General features: G+C 41.0%; 1 protein-coding gene and 1 long non-coding RNA gene across 3 annotated transcripts in view; one reads left to right on the plus strand and one right to left on the minus strand.

Moving 5' to 3' along the window:
• jmjd1cb (jumonji domain containing 1Cb) overlaps nt 1–24,600 on the minus strand; it is a 110,376-nt gene that overhangs the window by 39,177 nt on the left and 46,599 nt on the right. The window contains exon 2 of one of the 2 annotated variants that reach the window (XM_035145227.2): nt 23,487–23,684. In XM_035145227.2, the coding sequence (XP_035001118.2) occupies nt 23,487–23,684 (198 nt within the window). Of the gene's footprint in view, nt 1–6,066; nt 6,354–23,486; nt 23,685–24,600 lie in introns of those variants that run through there. The other variant, XM_035145228.2, reaches the window with a different exon arrangement.
• Nucleotides 19,462–23,978, plus strand: LOC118100298. The gene is made up of 3 exons (XR_004694421.2): nt 19,462–19,499; nt 19,623–19,695; nt 19,887–23,978. It is a non-coding gene; the product is annotated as an uncharacterized LOC118100298 (long non-coding RNA).

Below are 24,600 nucleotides of genomic sequence, written 5' to 3' on the forward strand. Positions count from 1 at the left end.
AGCACCTGAAGCAACACATCTCCACCAGCACAGTCACGTACACTTCGGTCAGGTTGGGCTTTAGCCTGAACGCCCACAAAGAACCTATCCAGCTTCTAAACATATCTGGTCCTAACATATACTGGAGTAAAAACACTCACACACACAATTTTGTAGGATATTCCATAACTATCTAACACTTTACCAACTCCAAGGGAAATGATCTCATGTCAACTTATCAACAAACATAACAGCAGTTTGCTCTTTAAAGAAAGTCCAACTGAATGCAACCGTGTGCTGAGACCAGGCATCAGAGGACACAAGTCTCTCCTGTACATGCTGCTCTTGACCTGAATCTATTGCAGATGGATGATGGGAAAGATAGGTGCGGAGGAGAGACAGTGCAGAAACACGATGGAACCTTGACAAGGTTTACGGCAGGTTAAATTAGAACACATAAAGGAGGCTCCGCTACCATGGTTACCACTGAAGGCCCAGCAGGCTGCTCCACCTCTGGTAATAAGATGTATGACAGGTCACCGGGAAAGAGAACTACTCAACTCTGTCTCCAGACAAATTTTTATTTTTAATTACTGCAGATCCAAGAACAGATTTGAAGTCCAGGGCCATCACATCACCACTATTTTAATCAACAGCTAGAAATGAGTCTTAAATGTTTCTCAGCTGTGTGTGTGTGTGTTCTGGGGGCCTCAGGTTTTATCTGGCACATATTGAGGTGTCTGAGTTATTACATTATATAACAAATGACTTAATTTCAGCTGAAAGAAATATTTGCATCTTTGTCTCCTGTGGTCCAACAACACAAAAATTAAAGCCTATACAGGTCCACTGAATTTCCTCTACCAGAAATTTGAGCAAATTTTGAGTTCAAGTTTTCCTCCATCCACTGATGAAGACTGGGAAAGCAGTAGAAAAAGTGGACCCTGTGTCAAGAATGAATGAAGAATGGACCAGTCTAGGATGCAATGCACAATACCAGAAGAGTATCTTAAACTCTGACATTCAGCAATATGTAGCATCATTTAGCTACAGAAAGACCAAAAACAAAACAAATAACAAAGCTTAAAGTTCCTTTCATACATAAAATCAAACATGAGACTCCACAGTATGAATTTATTATCAGATTTTTAACAACTTCACACACACAGAGCTTGACCTTCAATGAAAGGTGCCTTGAGATAATGTATATTATGATTTGGCGCTATACAAATAAAACAGAATTTAATGAAATTGACTACCATCTGTGGATCACTGCTCTGATTCCTCTCTCAGACTGAAAGGAGATGACAGTTCCTCCATTCCCTTTAAAATGACTTGTCCACACACACACACACACACACACACACACACACACACACACACACACACACACACACACACACACACACCACAAAATTAGGTCACATCAGTCACAGTATGCCAGGAAAAAACATTTTGTCACTGTGTTTTTCCAGACATGCAGCAGGAGAGTGGACGGACGAGATGAGAGACACACTCAGTTACCCAGAACAAAACACAAAGTAACACCAGTGGATATACATAGAGGTAAATGCACACTAATATCTCTATGAAAGATGAAATGACAAAACATATCTCCACACAAGCTCCTTGCAGCCATTATAAGAGAGCAGATCAGACTCCATGAGCCGTATCCTCCACTACCCTGTGTGTGTGGACACATGTGTGCGGTGAATTATTGATAGGGAGAAGTGCAGCAGAATGTGAAGGAAATAAAAAAAGGATGATGGAGCTCATGCATCACTAAGTGACCTAGAGAGGCTACCACACACACACACACACACACACACACACACACACACACACACACACACACACACACACACACACACACACACACACACACACACACACACACACACACACACACACACACACACACACACACAACTGAGGATATTACATAGACATAACATTAGTTTCATTGGGTCTATCTCTAATGCAAACCACTAATTGCCAGACAGTCTATATGTGCCACCAAATGTTGTTTCTTTCCAGGAGTGGGTGCTGGTGAGGGAGCTAATAGCTTTGTTCTAACTTCTTAAGGGAAGACTGGATGCTATAGCGATGAGCCACACCAACTGACCCAAGGCTAGCATGCTAACATCAACAGAAGCAAAGAAGTGATAGTAATAGAAGGAAAACAAGAGTTAATATTGATGCTTTCCACTACTGGAGACTTAGTAGAAACACTACTTATGTCTCCTTTTACCTATCCTATGTGTACACTTTGAATACTCTCATTATCAGACATGCATTCCCCCCAGGTAGAGACTTGGGTTGATCCATTCAAAGAGATCACTGACATAGCTGTTATCAGAGTCACCGTTTCACAGGTGTGAATGAATGATTGACAAATCATGTAGATGTTACAGTAAGACATAATTGAAAATACTTTGTTCTTTTTAAACACGTGAATGTTTATGTCTACATTTTCAGTCAAGTGTTCTCCCTCTATCTGACAAATTTGGGGCAGGATGCGACTCAGTTCAAAAGCTCTTGATGAGTAGAATTCTTCATGTTTCCTTATTTCCTTTCTCGAGAATGAAAACAATGTGGTAATGTTAAATGTATTTTCCCAACAAAAACACATTTGACCATTTCAGTAATTTCCTATCATTCTTCCACAACCAGCAGAACAGGTCGAAATTAGTCAAAGATTTTCAGGGTGTGTAACAGCTCTGCACTGATGAGCCTTGTTCTCTAAATAGGTCACAGCACAACAGCTCCTTTCCTAGAAACACAGACACACACAGAGACACACAGAGACACACAGAGACACACAGAGACACACAGAGACAGGTGTTCTCATCTGATTATTGCTGTGAGGGTAAATGACCAGAGTTGTCAAAACACAGATGCGTTTCTATATACCCTAAACCCATCCCCAAACATAATCGCTGCTTACCTAACCCTACCCCTAACCTTAGCATACCCTATAAATAAACCAAATTTGACTCATTATCATTAACTTGTGATCAATCAAACACAAAACATAAAATTAGCATGCAATGTGGCGAAAGTGGATGTTAGCATTTGTTAGCTATGGCCAGAGATTACTAACAGTTCTCCTGCTGTTACTGTCCCCACCTGCCTGCTGCTCCTTCCGCCATATTCTTATAGCACACTATAGCACTTTCTGCACCTGCATCTTGGAGACTTGCTGACTTTGGTTGATGTTGGACAGTATCAACCAAATCACCACGGTACAGTGTTTTCTCTAGACTTATTTTAGCAGTGTGCCTGCATGTGCTAGGCCAGGGGTCGGCAACCCGCAGCTCTGGAGCCGCTGCTCTTCTTCAGTGGCTCCCTGTACAGTGCTGTTCATTGAACGCGTTCATATTTTTCTTGAACGATGAACTGAACAAATCAGTTGTCATCCCAATAAAAAAATGGAATAAATGAACGTGAACTAGTTCATTTTTGGAACCTTGAGCTAGTTAATTTTAAGTGTGAACTGGCACAACGCTGAGTATAACTATGTATAAAACTTTATAAGCTGTGTTATCAAATATGTTTTGCGGCTCCAGACAAATGTTATTTGGTGGAAGAGGGGGCAAAATTACTCTTTTGATAGAAAAGGTGGCCGATCCCTGTGCTAGGCCCTCCATCAAGTATATGGCTGAGTGGTTTTCCACTGTGCCAAGCCTAGCTAGTACACACAGTACAGTACACACAGTGCACACACACAAGCAAATGGGTGCACATACACTCAAACACACACACACACACACAACCAAATGTAAAATAGGGGGTAATATTATGTTCAGTCAGAATAACAGGTTTTAGACCATGAGGCAACAGAGGTCCTAAGAAGTGATATGGTGTGCTCCACTGTGATTATTTAATATGAGGGGGAACACTCTAGAGACATGAGATCTGCCCAACACAATGGTGCATCATCACAGACAAACTGAAGTCATGAAGTGAAACTAAAATTGGTGACTGAAATGAAACCTCACCTAATATTAACTACAGCTGTAGTGCTGTATGCAAATGTTTGTTAAATTAGTTCCTCTTTTTTGTAATTTCATGTGCACTTCATTTATTTTGTCATATATAACTTTTATATAAGCACACACACATAGCCAGTCTAATATTAAAACAAGTGCTGTGCACTTTGTTATTTTTAACTGTTGAGAAATACAAATTTTGGTTTAAAACTCTGTCCTCTGGACACACACAGAAATATGTTGACATTTAAATGTTGAAGGAGTATATTTCCCAAAACACAGCCAAATGAAATACAAATCATCAATGTGTTTTTCAATTCGGGGCCTCATCCTTCGGAGGCTACATTTGAAGAGCAATTGGGTCACAGCTGTGTGACTCAGCTGTCCCATTTCAAAGGCTCCTCAAAATGTAGCTAACAAATGGGTCCAAGCAATGAAGGCTCCAACAGGTGGATCCCTTATGGGCCAACCTTTCCCAAGACTTATTGTGCTTCATTGACGAACCATTTTTCAAAGCGATAATAGCGCCGGCAAGCTACGAGACATCAGACACTTTTACATGAGAGTATCGGGCTTCAACTCAACCTAACAGCTAATTGTACAATTTAGCCATAAAACTTTCTCATCGTGTCTAACTGCAGCTCTGTTGCTAGGTGACAGCAGTAAGGGCGGGATAAGATTTAGATCTCAGAAATCCTCAGTAGACCAGATCATCTCATTTCAGTTCCGCCTTTGCGGTCAATGCGGCCCATGGAGGCCGCCTCTCAAGCAGCCCACGGAGGCTGCAAATGAGGCGGCCCCGGAATTGTGACTCAGCTTTAGCATGAGGTCAAGCTCCAGAAACATTTGATACTATGAATCAGATAATTCAACTGAATGACATCATTTCACTCTCTCTGGTTTCTCTGCACACACCCACACTATCCAGACTCCATTTTCCACAGTTGGTGGACAGACATTCCATTAAAAAGTCCCATGCCAGGTCCAAGTTAGGCCTAATGACTTTTTCAGGGTCTGTTTTCTCAGACTCGACAAGGCTTCTATAAACCCCCAGGACTCCACACACAACCACTCACGGCTGAGTAGTAGGTACAATTATTGGAGTGACTCTTTTTAGTCTGTATTAGGTGAAAGTGCTGCGCTGTACACTTGTAGCTGTGGAAAATGTGGTTGCTCTGCAAGACTGCAAGTCACGATTAATGTGTCTACTTCCCAAAGCAGATGAAAATTAATATGTAAAAACAAGCAGACAGTGAATAAGAAATATGGGAGGAAGTACGGGCCATTTTCAGGGCTGAGCAATGTCCCATATGATTATCAATCAGACCCTCGGCAAACACACCATGTACTGAAACACATGAATGACCGCTTGGAATAGGAAGCGGTAACTTCTGTTAAACAAAATGCTAAGTCAAATGCAATGGAGGCTTAAGATTTCGGAGCAGAATGAGCGAAAGATTTGGTTGCTGCTGTTTCTGATGTGGCAAAGGAGAGTAATGAAAAGATCTGTGTCGCAGAAAAACCCATCATAGGAAAAGAGTTGAACATAGGACGAATTGAAACTGAGTTTAAAGTAGAAAACAAATGAATAAACAGGAATCTATGATTACAGTCTTTATAGTTTTAAATATACAAGACTTTTGTCAAGTTATTACTTTCTTCCTCTTTTTGCTTTAACAAACACATTTTACAAGTGTTTTATATGTAGTAAAGCAGTATAGAGGAAGCTGCTAGATTACATTGCAACAGCATCTTCAGAGAGGTACAGGCTACATACTCAACTACAACAACCTATCCACCCACCTATCCACCCACCCACCCACACACACACACACACACACACACACACACACACACACACACACACACACACACACACACACACACACACACTACATGTCGTCTACGGAGGCAGAATAGATCAGAATGACCACACATTCTATTCTGGGAAATATCCACAGTTCGCAGGCAGTTTGTCACTTCCATCCATTCACTCTTATGGATCAAACTCCACTCTGGTTTTACACAAAAAGCAGCAAAGCAGAGGAGTCTTAAAATAAACTTAACAGCAGAGGATACCAAATTGTAATGTTACCTCTCTCCTTCGTCTCCACACAAAATCAAGGAGCAATGGCTCTGAAGAAAAAATTGCTTTGATCCAACAAGCTGAGTAGAGACGGGAAGAAAGAAAAGAAAAGATGACGAGGGTATAAAAGGCTGAGAGGAAGAGAGAGATAGAGGGAGAAAGAAAGAGCCAGTGTGGTTTCCTCTTGTGGTAAGAAAAGACAGATGGCCAAGAGGGAGAGAAAGCAGAGCAGAGGAAGAGCTACACAGCCGACATTTTAACTGCTGCTGACGCTCAGAGGGACAGAGAGGGAGGGAGAGAGAGAGAGAGAGAGAGAGAGAGAGAGAGAGAGAGAGAGAGAGAGAGAGAGAGGAGGGGCTGGCTGGCCGACGCACACACTTCCCCTCTCTCTTCTCCATGTGACGCAGGCTTGTTTTTTCTTACTCACCGTGCAGTCTAACTTGCTCTCTCTTTCTCACCCTGCCTTCCTCCCACTCCTCCCCCTCTCTGATTTGTTCAGATCAGCTTTATTCAGAGACCTATCCTCACAAACACTTCTACAAATGCCTCTGTATGAAGACGTAGCAGTAATTGAAGGAATGAAGTAATCCAGTTATCTTCACAACTTGCTGAGAAAATGTGCTGAAGCAGAGCTGGATAGTACAAACTTCAGACCTCGTTTCAACCTGGTATTAACAAGCATCATTTCTTTATTTATATACTACACTTCACAGCATTATGTCCACTGTCTACATTGAATGAAAGACAAATAGGTAAAGCTCAGTATAGTCTGTATTTTCTCCAGAGATGAACGCAAATTCCGAGTGAGATGCTCCACAGTCTCTGCAGACTTTCTCTGCCTGGCCTCCTAGTAAAAGTCCTTGGAATCCAGGAGAAGTCTATGTGTGAACACAGCAGGGGATACTGCTGGATTCACCGCAATTGGGGGGTTGTTGACGCTTCTAACTTGCAAAGGGCGCAAAAATTTTAAACAAACAAAAAGAAAACAAATGTCTTCCAGTGAGAGAGCGGTGACACACATGTAGAAGACACCGACGAAGATGTCTCGAGTGTTTGTGGCGATAAGAGCCGACACCGGTGTCAGTGTGTTGTAAAGGCCGTGAGCTCCGAATACCTCACTTCCTGCCGCTGTCTGCTGCACCTGGCTGCTACACCTCTCACCTGAATAATGAGGAGGATTTGTTGCTGGTGTGAACGCGTCTGTGCAGAGAACCTACTGCTGCGTTGTGCATGTGTGAAAGGCAAACTATGGGTAAACTCCGGAGCCAATTCACCGGTCATGTCTGAAAACAGCTTTAGAGATCAGTTTCAATGGTATATATACAAACTGGCTCTTAACTCACACCTTGTAAGAGAGAATATCAGCTAGTAACAGCTGCAGGGATTGGTGAGGTATGTTAACAGTGTGATAAGCTTGATGCTCTAAATAAGACATGTCCCATGGTCCCAGTCTATTCTGCAGTCCTGCAACAAAAAAGTTTTGACAAAAGCACTGCCACATTGAAATTCTACATGTGCCTTAAAACATAGATTCATTATTAAATAGACACAGACCACAAGAAACATGTGAGGAAGTTATTTGGATGGTTTTAAATAGAGATGGCTGCCCTGCCGCTGAACCCTGACAGACACACACATCCTAAACAGTACACTTTAACCTCATCAGCTGACCACAAACCAGCTCTGATTAATCTGTCCATCGCTCAGCAGATTTACACTCTGCTACTCCAACAGTACACACACACACACACACGGAGAGTTGTGCAGTAGTATTCTACAGTCCATCTGCCACATTAAAGATTGAAGATTCAATTTAATGATCATTATGCAGCACAAGATTGCACAGCAGCATTACAGATGCAGTCCCTCAATGCTACTCACAAAACATATTAAAAATACCATTAACGTGAGTGGAAATGTCCTCAAACAATCCTGTGGTGCATTTTCTCACTGTTATTGAACGTTGTTACAGCCGTAAAACACACAGGTGAATTGTAAAATCTGATATCCAGTAGTATCTGTCATGAAATGGGTGTTTGTTATTGCAGCCCAACACCAAGAGAGACTTGCTTAGTATCTAAACATTTAAACAGCAAAAGCTCGACTGGACTGAAGTGAAGTTGAGGTAAGAAATTTCAAGAGTTTTAGGTGAATGCGTCCAGGCTTGTTTGTTTATAATGGTTTTGGTTCATTTTAAAATCTGTTATATTGTTTATCTGAGCTTCCATCAGAGAAGCACTATCCCACAGAGATGCTATGGAAACCTTTAGGCTATAGGTGAGGTTTCTGGGGCTTCTGTGACAGGTGTTTGGTGAGTAAAGATTTTTTTTGAATGGACATCGTCTCAGTCCTGTCTCAGTACCTGCCGGCATCTGTGGGTGTCTGAATGCCCTTCCTATTTCTTCCCTGCTGTTTCTTTGCAGCGGGCTGGTGGCTCTTTGTGTCTGTTGTCGGAGTGAGTTGGGCAGTCAGCGGAGCACTTGAAAGCAGATGGAGCAACTTCAGGCTTTTGTCTGTTAATCCGGCAAACAACGAGCTTGCCTAACACAAAGGTTTTCTCAATGTAATCTTGCTCCAAAAAATGTTCAATGCAAACCCTGGAGTCAGTGCCCATCGGAGAGCCAGTGCAGCAGTACTGTTTGGTCTTTGGCTTATCTCTGTAAAACTCATAGTTTCAATAGTTGGCTCCCTTTTGTCTTCTGATGTCCTCATCTGACATAAAGTGTCTCACTGTCTGACAACTTGAATTTGTTGAAACCAGCCAAGCCAACCAACAAGCCCTGGGTTTTAGTACTACAAGGCAGCACCATTGGTCCAAAAGATAAACACAGGGCTTATTTTTTCTGTTACATTTGTTATAATTATTATATACTTGTTGCAGCAGAAATCCATTTAGTAAATAAATCTATTGACTGCTTCATATAAGACTGCTTCATATAAAACTCATGGTCTATATAAAACAAGTCTGAACGAAACAGAGTTAATTAAAAGTTGGACTGGAACGCCTCCTGCACCCTGCTGCTGTGGTTTGTCAGTTCCAGACCTGCTTCTGTGCAGGGAGACAAATGTTTTTTGTTTTGTTTTTCTGCAGATCTCGCTGCTTTAAAGGTAAGCTATAATTACACATGCACATACTGATCCACGGGAGGCAGGAGATTACACTAGCCAGGCTCCATCTGCTCAGGGGGAAGAGAAAGAGGGAGAGACAGGGGGAAGAGAGGGGGGCTGGCCTTTTTATTGACCCAATTTCCACCAAAACTACATCTCGCACAGTTGACTGGCGTACTCTCTGGCTGGCTTACAAACCTATGAGCAAGGCACAAGTCCCAGACAGTTACAGTAGTTGGTATGCAGCAGAGTGTGAGGCAGGCTGTGTTGCAGATAAACTGCACTGGTGGACACAGTTAAGAGGAACAGCTTTCAAAGCAGAGAGCTCTCCTCCCTTTGTTCTCCTGTCATCACAAACAGAGCCAGTACAGTTCCCAGATAACAAGATGCCTGCTGATATCTATTTGTGAGAGTGTGTCTGTGTACGTGCACTGGACTTCATTTTACAAAGTGGGCCATTGTTGCTAGGTAACATAGCAGGACTGGAGCAGTCCTTAGGCAGATACAGATATTTAACTCTCACTCACTTTCATTCTATCGCTGAATATCTTACACTCAATCAGTCTTTGTCTTCTGTCATTCCATGTTCTCTGTGATGACCAAATAAGTAAAGATGCCTTCAAGTGTTTTAATATAATGGCAATTCATTTCTAAATGCTTGTTTAGAATCTAACTCTCTATCAGTGGTAGTAAGCTAGTAGTGTTTACTTTTAATGGTGAAGCTAAATATGGCCAGCTCGTGTATCTGATAATTTAAGATCCAGATGCCCAATGACTAAAATCCTTCATCCAGTTAAAGGTTTTAAGGTTATAAAAAGTGACGGTGACATGACTGGAAACAGTAAGAAAGTACTCGCCTGGAAATGTCCGGCCAACTGGCTGACACTTGTGGAAAATGCTGCCTATGTGACTCAAAGTCATTAGTGGCTGCAAAAGGAGCTGTGGGAGAAGTCTGATGAACGCCCTCGACTGAGTGTCAGTTGTATCTGAAGACTACATGTGTGAGAAGTAGAAAACATGTTGGGGTACGGTGTTAGGAAGAAGTGAGTGTCTGTACACCTCAGTGGCCCTCTCTTGGAATTTGATCTGATCGAACTTACTATATGTAAAGTGCCTTGAGATAATGAATGTTGTGATTTGGCCCTATACAAATAGAATATAAAATATTTAAATGACAGAAGATATATCTTCTGCTGCTTCAATTTTCATCCTGTGTTAAAAACCTGCAGACAGATGGACAGACAGATTGAGTGACTAATAAAAGGCTCAGCCAAATGCTAAAAAGAGAACTCTTTCAGGATTTCATCCATCTAGCTAATGTCAGCGGAAGATCTCAAGTAATTTCAAGCCTATTACCAACATCTTGGTGCTGCAGTGGAGTATGAGTGTCCACAGAACTGTTCTATTAACAGAAACCCTGCAAGACGGATTGTAATTTGTCTCTGCTGCTTGCAAAATAAACCACTACAAGTTGGTCTGTTACAGCCACACTGCACACATGACTGCACAATGTTACAAGGCAATGAAATAGTGAGTGTTTGGTGTATCTCAGTTAACTGTCTTAAGTCTCTGTAACAGTTTTTTGCACTGTAGAAGTAATGATGTCAATATCATGCAATCCAACTGCATCAAATCCATCACATCAGAGATTTGAAACAATCATTGTTTTCAGACTGGCATGTACTCTAAATCTAAATGTGTTTATATGGTTCTCATTCTGCCCACTGCTCTCTGTCACTTCAACCAAAAAATGCCAGCAGGATGTCAGCCTCAATAGCTTGTACGATGGGAGACAAATTTGAGCTGAGGATGATGACACTTTGTGCACACTGACATACACTGAGAGATGTAGAAGTGTTTCTTCAGTTTTCTAAAAAAGCCTTTCTCAGACAGTAACAGAGAACTTCTTACTGATCCAAATACCTCCAGAGAATACAATGACACTCTCCAGGATCTTGGCATATTTAACAGAAACAATGACAAAAGAAAAATTTCCTTTAAATTGACTTCAAACATCCTTGTATAAAGCATTGATTCACTTTTCCATATGGTTCTCCAACAGGCAAGTATAAATTGGTTCTTTTCGTAGACTTTTACTTGTCAGTGATGGTGGAAGAGTCGCCTTATCGTCCCTGGGCCCTTGTAAGTCTGATAAATTAAACACTGATACAATTGTATTAGAAACCCTCTTTCTAGAAAGACATCACATCTTATTTTTGGTGACTAGACAAAACAACAAAGCAAAACAAGTTTTTTACTGACAGAATAATGAACAGTTGCTGCTGAGGCACAGCATTCTCTATTGCAAACATGGTTGTCATTTAAGACAGCTTGCAATGGGCAGCTATAACCTTTAACAACAGCAGGACATTTAAACATCTATTTCCAGTCGTTCACAGGACCTCATTGAGGTCAGCCTGAGCACAGTGAATTAGTCCGAAAGCATGTGTGTGTGTGAAGCTGTGAATATGATAATGTGCCACTTGGTGAGCATTTGTACATCTAATTGTGGACATGAGTGTATCCACCACTGCAATCTCCAATGACATGAATCCTTTTAATAATTTCCTGAGGATATGAATAAAAACAAATAAACAGAGACAAATTCGACCTGCTTATGAATCACAAATCATAACTAGGAGATTTTTTTGGGTAGATATATATATATATATAGCATCTCTTCAGGGATACTTGCATGAAATCCTCTGTGCTGGCAGCAGCTACAGATCCTTAGGAATAATTTCTGCCGATTTCAAAAAACACTGCCTACACATTATAACCTTCAGTTCTCAACATAAACAATATGTGTGAAATACAGCTCCTCTCTCTCCTCCCTTCTCTCTGAAATTAGGACAGACAGGATTGCCAGATAACACTGGTGTGGAGAAGCACACTGGCACTCAGCCAGACTGCAGCATGAAAGTGTGTGTGTGTGTCAGCTAAAAGAGATTGTCCCATTAGTTTTAATGTTGGCTCTGCACCATTTGCCTTTGCTACAGAGGTGGCAGACAAACACATTATCATGTGGTCTGTCAGCTCGGCCGCCTGTCTCCATTTACAGCAGGGAAAGACCTCTGCAGACCTTTTCACTGGGCAGTACACAGACATATGGCTGGACTGTATGGACTGAATCTTCAATCATGGTCTATAGAACATTGCACCAGGGGAGTGATATTTTTTCTGTAAATTATTTCGCTCAAAGGGATCGTTCACGGGGAAACAAAATCACTCATTATCTACTCACCACAATGCCGATGGAAGGGTTGGTAAAGTTTTGAGTTCAATTTTGGACCATAATCATTACGATTGACATTATTATTACTACAATGTTTATGAAACACAGGACAGGTTGTTGTTTTTCACAGCACATTCAGACATTAGTAGTTGGAAATGAGCACTATGCCCTGATCCTTTACACTTTTGGGAGTGATGCACGGTGTACATGTAATTTAACTATGTGAAAATGTAATTGTGCTTCTCTGCTTCACTACATGTTTGACATTTGACTGTGACCACTAGTCAGCTGCATGAGTTACTATAGTTGATTCCACACTCACTAGCCTAACATTAAGGCCACACATTTACCACAATGCTACGCTGTAAAAGAAAATAGATACCAAGGTACTTTATCCAAAAAGAATATCTCCTGAAATGAATGGACACACAATTGTTTAGTCCTGAAATATAACCATCCTCATTTAAACCTAAGTTAAAAAAAAAAGTTTGTATTAGAACCAATAGGGTCTACTTTCTCAGCAGAGTTGTAGAAAGATTACTTTGCATTTAGGTGCAGCATTAAAACACTTAAATATAATACTATTATCATAAAGTTTCCTATTTAAGTCAAGACTGTAGAATTGTTTCTTTTCATTAATTCAGAGAGTTGGAGTTAACCAGACTTGTGTCAAACTTCCACTTCTGCCACGATCCCGTTTTGTGAAAGAACGTGCACTGCATATCCCCCGCCCAGGAGGAGAGAACAGAAAATCAGGGCAAATGGTCAAAACAAGGATTGGTATTAAAATATGACATATGTGCATAGAAACATAGAAAAGCATAGGCCTATGTGCCTGGGCTGCGCCCTGACCTGATTTAACCCTAGGTTCAAGGTGCTAGTATTATTAAGAAACCAGGGGGCGAACAGAGTGTACCACAGGGCAGCAGCAGAGCAGAGAGGCCACAGAGCAGAAAATGACACCGGGTTAAAATTAGCCTATTTACGTCCACTGACAGGAGGTGATGACATCTAAAGTGGGCCTGTTAGTGTGGGTGTAATGTAATCTTGTGAGTACAATGCTAATAGGAGTCATTTTTTCAAAGCACCTGGTCCACAAGGATACACATACAATACAATATTATGGAGCAGACTGCTCAAATTAGCATGAACTGATTCTCAAAATATTCAATTCCTTTTCTGACAATTAACTAATCCATTAACAATTTTGTTCTGTTTCTTATAGATGGATACATTGTCAGTCAACTGGTCAACTGGCAAATACTACTGAAGAGGGTGAAGACTCAGAATGTGTATTGACAACCTGAGAGCTTTTAGTGTACAGCAACTGACAGCAAAATGTCATATGAGAGAAGGCTAATAAACATCTGCATTAGGAGCTAAGTGTGTTTATATTCAATACCCAATAGATGCTTTCTTCTGTTTCCTATGATGCTATGATGCAGCATGGCTGCCCCTGCGTTTTCTCCTCCATCCTCTCATTCCTTTGTTCACTTTCCCACTCGCTCTCTCTGCCCTTGGGTGTCGTTTGGGCAGTGGAATTTGCTCTGAGTCTTTGATGGGAGTCTGCACTGAGTGTCTAATGAGTTCACACAGCACTCAACGCTCTCTGGGAGACAGAGAGATGATGTAATATCCGAGTCAGAGATGCAACTGCACACACACGCGCGCGCGCGCGCGCGCGCAAGAGCACTCGCTCCCACACACTCGCACGCGCACACACACACAGAGCAAAGGTTAGTGTGAAAACAGGGGGGCTGAGGGAACAATAGACAGATGTACAGTACAGGGGGGCTTAGGCTCTTTGAAAACATCTCTCTCTCTCTCTGTGTGTCTGTCTGTCTCTCTCCCTCCTTGCTGGACCCACTGGTGTCAGATGAGATCAGAGCCTACATCAGAGCTAGGGAGAACAGATCAGAGTCATGCGGATGAATTAAAATATGTCTCAAGAGTCAATAGCAGGTACAGGCTGCCAATGATCTAAATGAAGAGCTGTCTTTTCTGGTCTACTTGGGAGAAAGATGATTAAGCTGCTGTGCCGAGAAAATCTAACTTTCTGTTAAATCACAAAATATAACCCTGTAACCCAACAAGCAAGAGCAAATACTTCAACAAAGAGCTTCTATCAGAATCAGTACACGAACGTGAACACTTGTGATATGCTCAGTGTCTTTTTAAAGCTACACATACGTGCTAGGAATTCATGTAACTGTGTTGCTTCAATATTTTCTCTACTGTTTTGAAATGCTGACATTCTCCTGAAGTGATGGAGTCACAACAGTGTTGGGAAAAAAGAGACAGAGAGAGAGAGGTCCCTACTGATCGGAGTTAAATCAAGCTGTTATGTGCAGAAGCCTTGAGACGCCATTTCAAAGCATCGTACAAACAATAGTCAGACAGATGACGAGATAAACACAGCGACTATCAACTCCATGAATGGGACAGTCTATGTAGCAGAATCCTAACAACAACATTTCAGCTCAAACATGAATCTGATCAGCTGAACAAACAAAGAGCTACACACCTACCTATCTACAGTAGTAACATTTGCTAATACATACCAGTGGCGATAAAGCACTAATGAAAGACAACATATAATTATAGCTATCACATGTCCTCACTGACATCATGGCTACTGTCAAAAAAGTTGAAGTGGAATTTTGGGCTTTCCAATTATGATCATGATCATTTTTTGTTGAAGTTAAAGACAAGCCAATATGTCCAAAATGTGGGGATGCGGTCCCAGTGATGAAAAGGACTCATCTTGTGACTAAGCTTGTTGCTCCTGTGGAAACGATAGAACCAGACAAGGTCAAATTGTTCCAAACAATTTATGCAGAGCAAATTAATGATATGGGAAAAGGACACTGCAAGAAATGTCCAGTTTTTCCCATCAGCCTGCAATGAAACAACAGACAACCAATACAGGGCAACTAGACATTTTTGTTTATTTGATCCCTGCTGAGTTTCATTCGAAGGAGAATTACTGTCTTTACGAGACATGACTGGCTCCAACAACAGTGATCAGTTGTTTGAGGGCTGATGACAGATCTACTTATTTGGAACAGCACAGTTTTTGCAGTTATGCAGACAAAAGACTTAGCTCTTACTGCTTTGACAGACTTCTGATAATTTGCAAGACAACCTGACATTATCTTCTATGACACTCTTCTGAGAACGGGGGGGGGGCAGTGTTGTACCTAATTTCCGATGTCCCAACAGACCAAATTAAACTTGGTGATCACTTGGACAGTGCTCCGCTGACTTGTTGAACAGAGACTTCACAGGCAACTGCAAATTCACTGGCTGTAAATGACTTTATACATTGGAGGAAATAAGCAGGTCACACACCCCCTCAACATTCATATCAGATAATCAGGCATGGCCAGGGTTGTTCTCTGCTCTGATTATGTAAATAACAACACAATGTCTTACAGTGCAAGGGAATGGTTAAACTGTATTTTTGCTGTGTTTTTTAAATATAGGGCCTTTTAATTATTAAAGTATGAAGGAGAAAAGTCTTCATTTTTGGCTGCTGGGCAGTGAAAATATACAAGGGTCCAGTAGAGCTCTATCTGAGCATGAGGCCAGTGAGGGGAGAATAGTATGTTGGACACTGATACACATTTATTTGATATATTTTGGTTTACAAAGATAGGAAAGCAATGTTTAAGTCTAGCTTGATGTTGCCTTAGACAAATCACTTACTGTCTGTTATATGATGACAGTATGTCTACAATGTATGCCGCTCAGGTTTGTGTCTTTAATGCATCCAGTCAACAATCTTGTAACTGCAGACTTAGAGTGGAATACGGACCATGAAGTTAGTTAGTTAGAGAATGAAGACAGTAAAATGAGAAAACAGCAAGTCCTTTCTCACCAAACACCTCATCAGTCCCTTGGCAAAAAGGACACTCACAGAAGACCCATTTCCTACACACCTACACACACACACACACACACAGTGAAGTGAATGGTGGTGTGCGCGCTTCCTCTCTTCTGAACACAAACAATATGAGAGGGAAGCAGAACGGTCACAGTCAGATTTGTATAGTGTGTGTTGTGTAGGTGTTTCAGCATATGTGCATTATAATGTTTGCCCATGCATCTGCATCCCTACTGAAGTGCTGAGTTGACATTCTTGCATGCAAGCCAGTGAGGGAGAATAGCATGTTGGACACTGATACACATTTATTTGATATATTTTGGTTTACAAAGATAGGAAAGCAATGTTTAAGTCTAGCTTGATGTTGCCTTAGACAAATCACTTACTGTCTGTTATATGATGACAGTATGTCTACAATGTATGCCGCTCAGGTTTGTGTCTTTAATGCATCCAGTCAACAATCTTGTAACTGCAGACTTAGAGTGGAATACGGACCATGAAGTTAGTTAGTTAGAGAATGAAGACAGTAAAATGAGAAAACAGCAAGTCCTTTCTCACCAAACACCTCATCAGTCCCTTGGCAAAAAGGACACTCACAGAAGACCCATTTCCTACACCTACACACACACACACACACACACACACAGTGAAGTGAATGGTGGTGTGAGCGCTTCCTCTCTTCTGAACACAAACAATATGAGAGGGAAGCAGAACGGTCACAGTCAGATTTGTATAGTGTGTGTTGTGTAGGTGTTGTATAATGCCCCTTTTCTTAATATAAATTTCACAGAAGAGTGTTGTAGAACACCAGCATGTACAACACAATACTACTCTGTTTATATTAATAATGATTAATTTTATTCTATTTCCCACATTCTATCATGTGACTGAAAATACTGTGGCAAGCTCATGGTCGGTCCACAGTCTGAGGGGACTAGCAAATCTTAAACAACCATTTGTCAACGTGCATTGCACTAAAGCCACAGGTAAAGACTATTTTCATTATTGTTTAATCCACTCAATATTAAAAGATCTTTAATATAAATTATAGATTAATTATTTTAAAACAGTAAAAACTGATAATCACAATGATGTCTATAAGTACCTTGCCCGTCTTCACACAAGACAAAGAAACTCACTTGAACTGGATGGAGCATCTTCAAAAATTGTATGTTTCTGTTAAGCAATAAATTGTTTCAGATCTACACAGCGCGAAGCCTGTTATCTCCACCTACGTCGACAGTAATTAGCTAATTAGCATTAAGTCTTCATTTTGTCATCTTCACTACAATATCATTAAGTGACAGACATGACACACAAAGCAGAATCAGAGTCAATCACAGAAATATACTATTAATGACGACCGTGCATAAAAGCATCACACCCAATAATAAATGTTCTTTATAGGAGGAACACAAGAAAATGAAGACAGTGTTGTTCAGCTGTGTCTATGGGAAACCAGTGGAAAAGCAACACAGGGCCACAGAAGAACAGAGGAGGGAAAACACAAGAGGGCTAAATTAAAGCCAAATGTGTGTTTCTCTCTCTCGGTTCGTGGGGGATGGGATCTGTCCCAGTGAGTTATGGAGCCCATGTGAGCAGGGTGGGGTCAGTGGGAACTTTACAACACAACAGACCCAACCCAAACACACAGCCTGAGGCCGGTCCAGGCTCAATTGACTGCTGCCATTTAAGCAGCAGCTTTACACAACAAGGATCATCTGTCTCTCCCTCACACACATGCACACACAGCTGAACTGACATCCTTTAACAGATGACTGTAGTCTGAGCTGCAGTGTAGTCAAACACTGTGTGTGTGTGTGTGTGTGTGTGTGTGTGTGTGTGTGTGTGTGTGTGTGTGTGTGTGTGTGTGTGTGTGTGTGTGTGTGTGTGTGTGTGTGTGTGTGTGTGTGTGTGTGTGTGTGTTGTGAAATAGCTAACAGGGCTAAGGTTAGAAGATATGACACTGCAGCCTTACATCTTCTGACACCACCCGTCATTACACCAACGTTCCTCATACACATGCTCGTACTGATAAAAACTGTGTCTTGCACACACGTGTGTACACACACACAGATACACAGATACAAGACTGGAATGGACTGTGGCTACAATACGTGGTGTGTCATATTAACATGGACCTGAGTCGTTTCCATAATGATCCCAAAATATCTTTACACTTTTCAGTGTTTCACATACATTCATTTATTTGTGGTCACTGCAACAATATTAACACTGACCGCCACGTATTGATTTTCTATTTGTTCACAATTTCAAAAGCGTTATTTCATTGTAGAGCTACACACAGACCATTGATTGACTTAGCCCCTCCTTGCCCCACTCTCTCTTTCTCACAGATATGAAGTCACATACTCAGAGATGTCCACTTGTGGTTGGATCATGTGCTGTTAAAAACATGTTTAAATACCATTGCTGTATCTGTAATACAGAGGAGGATCTGTTGTTATCCAGGTAACTTAAAGTTTAATAGTGGCTTTTCAGTTTTACTTCTTACCAGGATATACTGTATAACCATGGTTACACCTCTGAGAGAACCAGTTAACACCTCACTTACTGACCAATCAGAAAAACTAGAGTCACCTTTCTACAGGATCCTGAAAGGGACAATAAGATAACAGCAATGTGACAAATAATAAACAGCAAAAGCTAATTAAACAGATGAGTGGAATAGTGTTACAGATTTTCCATGTGTCCACTCTATCAGTGCAGCTCAGAACAACAAGAGGAGAAATCTCAGCATCAAACTAAATGTTGATCCCTGTCTTAGAGATCATAGATCACACTATTATGTTGTCTACACCTTTCAGTCTATTAGCTTGTATATCTGTCTTCCTTGGTATTATTGGAAACAATCAAGCCAAGAATGGAAACTCTAATCTGGATGTCGGTTTGACTGCTTGCTCTATAAACAATCTAATTCCACACTGCACACACGACTCTGTCTCCATCTCTGTCTCTCTATCTTGATCTCTCCACGCAGTCATTTGTTGTTGTTGTTGTTGTTTTTTTAACCGTACTTTATCTGGATCTTTTCCAGTTCCAATGCTGGTTATCAGATTACTGCCTCCGCCTGCTGCTCCTCCTACAGCTACTACAGCAACAGCTGTTACAACCAGCAGTACATGTTCTATTAATATTCTTACTACTGCTGCTGCTATCATTAGCCTCACAGAAGCACTGATTAATCCTACGGTAGTGGACCAGTGGCAAGTTTTGCTGCATAACTGACATTTCCTTACTTCTCTTTGTCTGTTCCTCTCCGTTTCTCACCATCCCCCCCTGTGTCTTTCCATTCTGCTTTTTCCTTCTTCACAGCAAATTTTACATCAAGTAGGAAAGATAACATGATGTCACCAGCCTATTTGTGGGATTCCAAACACTGACTAAGGTAAGTGGTTACACACTCGCAGTTTTAAGCTTTAAAAATGTAGTTGATAATCTGCCCATTTATGCAGCTGAAATTAGTCGAGGAGATCAGTCTATCAACAGAAATTGTTTATTTTTATCAAGTCGTTTCATAGTCACTTAAAGAAATCAGTATTTTCCAATACTTAACTAAGGCACGCTCATCTCTAACAGTCCACAGGACCCGTAAAAACCAACGCTGAGAAAGAGTACAAGGCTGAGAGGAACAAGAAGGACAACAAGAGAATGAATATGAAAAGAGAGTGAGAGACATTGAAAGAGTAAAACACACAGAGACAAAACCAAGACAACCATAAATGATTGAGAAAACAGGGAAACAAGAGATGCGGTGAGTGTTAGTGTCTGGGAGGCACAGGGGCTTAGTTATGTGATGATGTAATAATTTGTGAAGCAATGTTCTGGGTCTGTCTGTCCCTCCGTCCATCTGTCGATTCATCTGTGGGTCTGGAGCAAATAAGACTGTCTAAGAAGTTGATAATCAGACTTTAAAGAAGAGGAACAACAGCATTTATGTAAAGACTGTTAGATGCTGCTTCTTTTTAGCTGAAGTAATAAGAGAGTAGCATCTGCTAGTTCCTGTTTTCAGAATTTCTCTCTCACGCTTTCTTTTGTAATCAAGTTGGTTCCTCCTCGGCACGTTCATGCCAACTGTTACTGCATGTGCTTCACAGTAGAAAGTGTCCCCTGGTGCCTCCTTGCTTCATGCATTTAATCACATTTCATATTATCCCTCAGAATTTAGTGCTTACTATGAGAGTTGTGACTGTGACATTTCGTTTGGTGCTTTCACTGTGCAGCAATTTCAGAATTATGAACCTCAACTATGGAGTGAGATAGATCTTCACATAAAGGTTACTGCAAGAGGTGCTTAGTCTCTTATAATCATGGGTGTGTTTTGGGTGTGTTCAGAGTGGCTTCTTCCATTCCCTTTAAAGCCAGGCGAGCTTGTGCCATGGTAGATCGATTTCTACTGGAAGATTTCCAGGTAGTAAGAGAGAACACTTCTCTGCAGAGGAAAGAGATCTGTTCCTGCTTGTACGCTTGTCAAAATGTAGGTACATAATACTATCTTGATAATGTGCCTTATATGAGATAACTCTATTAGCACTGTCAGAACTGTCCAGAACGTCATTGGACATTGATCCTTCTAAAAAAAACACCAACCTTTGAATAATTTTGATCTATTTTTGCTCATAAGTAGGAAAACCCATGCAAAAAAAGACATAGCTACTTGTATAGGTGTATTTATTTCAACATCTATATGAGTGGCCATGCTGATTGGGGTGCATATTTTCAAGATGTAATCTTAAATTGCGGGAGCTGGATATGTCGGCTAATAGCTAACATAGCTTGAATATCTTTATCCCAAGTTTCCACAGTTTTAATGTCTACTGACCAAACTCTGAAGAAATTCAAAACAAGGTTTTAGATTGCTCTCGTCTGTGGCGGAGTTGGATTGTAAATGCTCTGCCACACTGTCCATGTTGAATTATCTGCTGGTTTCAGTTTGACCTACATAACCTCCTCCACCAGTTAAAGTGGCTTTGCGTGACTCCTGTCCATCATGTAGTGTCTTTATATAATCAAATTCAGACTTTTCGTTGACAGTCCAAAACTGTAGCGTTGTATTTATAGAACTAGTGCTGTGGAACTGTACAATATGATCACGTGAAGGTTTGAGGTGGTCATTATTTCTGACAGCTTTTGTTAGTCAGACTGCTGAGACTGAGACATTTCTGGCTCTACTTTAAGTGCTAATCATTAAGGTAAAATTCCTATTAACAAGATTAGTAGAGTACAGCTTGCAAGCAGCATGAAACGCTCATATTTCTGTCTGTGTGTTTATGTGTGTCAGTGCGCACTAGATTTTGAAGCTGTTGCCATGACAATAGCAGAGAGGCAGTGATATGACGAATAAGTGAAAAAAACGGAGGAGGAGTCAGACAGAGAGAGAAACGACCAGTTAAAACTGTGTTTGGAATTCTTTGAACTCTTATCTCCCATGCATGTGCCAGATGGCGCTGTGCACATTGCTATTACATAATCAAAACAGTGAATCACATTTCTACGTACACAGCCACTCTTGGGCACACACAAACACACAAACACACACACAAACACACAAACACACTGACAAACACACTGACAAACATGCACACAGTCCAAAACTAAATGTCATTAATGTCAAACATTTATAAACCAAATCCTCCAGCCAGGGAAGGACACAAAACACTCAGCTCCAACAGCCTCAATACGAGTTCACTGCTAGCGACAAACACACTAGAGCATGTGAACATACACACACAGCACTGTCGTCTGAGGTGCGCATGAGAGAAACTGTGTCATGTACACATGCACAACAACAAAAACACCACAGCAACCAAACTGTAACCACAAAAAAGCACATGTATGTATGTGTGTGTGTGTGTGTGTGTCTGTGTGTGATGACAGAGAGACAGAGATGATGTGTTCAAAGATAATAACACACAGAACAGAGTGGGAACAGTTAAAACCACTATCAGAAGAATACATTTTAGATGTGGTTTCAGTAACAGTCACTTCACTATACACAGACCGATAGTAAACCTATATGTTCCCAAAATAAAAGGTATAACAGGCCTGGCATTACAAACACTACCTCCAAGTTATCAACACAACCTATAATTAGATCCTCTTCTATCTCAACCAATATTGAATTTCACTTCAACTCCAATAAAACTAAATAAAACTATTGCTCAGTATCTGCGGAGGAGGAGCAGCTGGTTAACCTCAAACTGGGCTTATGTATCTGGTGATAATATCCAGTATCTTTAACTATAGTGCAGTTTCTCTCTAGCAAAACATCTACATTTAAAGAATAGGCAAAATTAGACCAGTAACGGAACAGTGCCAGTGCTATCAGACACACAATTAACACACAAAAAGAAAAAACAGTCATGTTTATTGTATATACAGTAGATGATGCAGATCTGCTAAGGGTTTGATGATTATTTCCTCCTGCTCTAGTTCCTGACTGCAATGAAACAAATACTGTAGCAAGTCAGGCTTTGTTCTTCTCCTTCTCCTCCTTCTATCTCAGGCTTGTTTACTTGTCGTCTCTCTCCTTTCACACAGTCCTGTCTTTATCTCACTCCTTCAGACAACTCAGGAAGTCGAATCACTTGTAATCACAGTTTAACATCAATAAACATTACAAGACATGTGCACTTTTTGTCACATTGTTAATTCTAGAGGCAACCAGTGCTCACTTAGTGTGACTTTCAGCTGTACACAAGAACCAGTAACTATGGTTTTGCAACTACAGAACTAGAGGTTCCGGCTGTTCTGGTGGAAACACAGATAAAGTTCCAAAGTTTCTTAAATGGTTCTAGGGTTCCTACAAATGTCCCTGCAGTGAAGAGGACACAATCTCAAATCGACACAACCCCACAGCAGAATGGCAGGTAAACACTCACTGCGTGACTGAATGAGTTACATTACTCAAAAAAGCACCAAAATCTCTGTGAGGCTCAACAAAAATTCACAGAGACCATAACAATGCTGGAAATTGCGGCCACCGCTTAGTAACCACCAATATCCACGTGCACAGAGACAGAATCATGCAACACAAAGTGAGGGTATATTGAGAAGAACAGCATTCAGTAGTTTGTTGTAGACCCTGTGGTCAACGTTTAATCTCACAAATAGCTGAGTCATATGGATGAATGTTCCTTTTACTGTGTCCAGCCTATTAATAGAAAACAAAAGTCTTACCAGGGCAGGCCACTGTATGTGTTTGGCCTTGGTTGCCTGCAGCAGGCCTCCTGCTCCTCCGCCTGCTCCCACTCCTCCTGCTCCCTCCTTCCTCTTGGCCCAGACCAGCTGGTGCTCCAGTAGAAACAGCTGGAAATCCTCATAGACCTTGACCCACTCTCTCTTCTCCCACTCCTGATCATCAAACTCCACATATACCTGCAAACCAGAGAAAAACAAAATTCAACAACCACATTCCATTCAAAACTAAACCCACTAAGGGTAGTTTGGTTATGTATTTTAGACGTAAGCCTGTTTCTCCTGTAAAGCCGTGCCAGTGTTTGCTTCTCTTATCTCCCACACTCCCGGCACAAACTCCTCACCCATTCACCCACCGTGTCTGTGTGCAAAGCCCGCCCACACAGCGCCCATCCACATTTTATGGATTCATTTTTTGGATGTATTGTGCAGCTGTAATTTTCAGTCAGGGTACATTTCTTGTTATTTTTGTTGTGTTGACATTTTGGTTGTTATTTACACAGCTGCGTGTTTTGTTAACCAGTGTTTTTTAAAGCAGCTGAAACAAAACTGTGAGATTGGTCTATTTTTATTCAATAAAGGCTATATATTTTATCAAATGTTTCATTTTCACTCTCTTTGCCCTGTTCTCTGGTTCATCCTTACATACAGTGTAACTCATCCTTCCCCCTCCCATCTAACATAATAAAATGCAGTAAGCAGAGTGATCCCCTGGAGTCAGCAGACACTGAGGGCAGCACTGTTGTTGCAGTCTGTTTATTACTAGCTGCTTTTATCATCTGAACCGACTCACTCTACACCTCCATTGATTATTGATGTGTCAGTATCAGTAGCAGTCATTCTAGGACACTGCTCCCTGCTTCTTCATAAACTCTACCATCCTCCATGGATTCTTTCATCCCTAATTCATTCCAGACAACAAAGATGAACGTCTATCTGTCACTGTCCAGGTCTCCATTTCAATTCAGGTGAGTGTTATTAATTCACGTTAATTAACAGCTTCAGTGCAATGTCATTTAGGGACACAGCTATTAATTATTAATAATTTCATTACTGATTCATCAACTTTATTCCTAAACTATTAATGATCAACACA

Source organism: Hippoglossus stenolepis, chromosome 21, assembly GCF_022539355.2.
Source record: "Hippoglossus stenolepis isolate QCI-W04-F060 chromosome 21, HSTE1.2, whole genome shotgun sequence".
In the NCBI taxonomy this organism is placed as follows: domain Eukaryota; kingdom Metazoa; phylum Chordata; class Actinopteri; order Pleuronectiformes; family Pleuronectidae; genus Hippoglossus; species Hippoglossus stenolepis.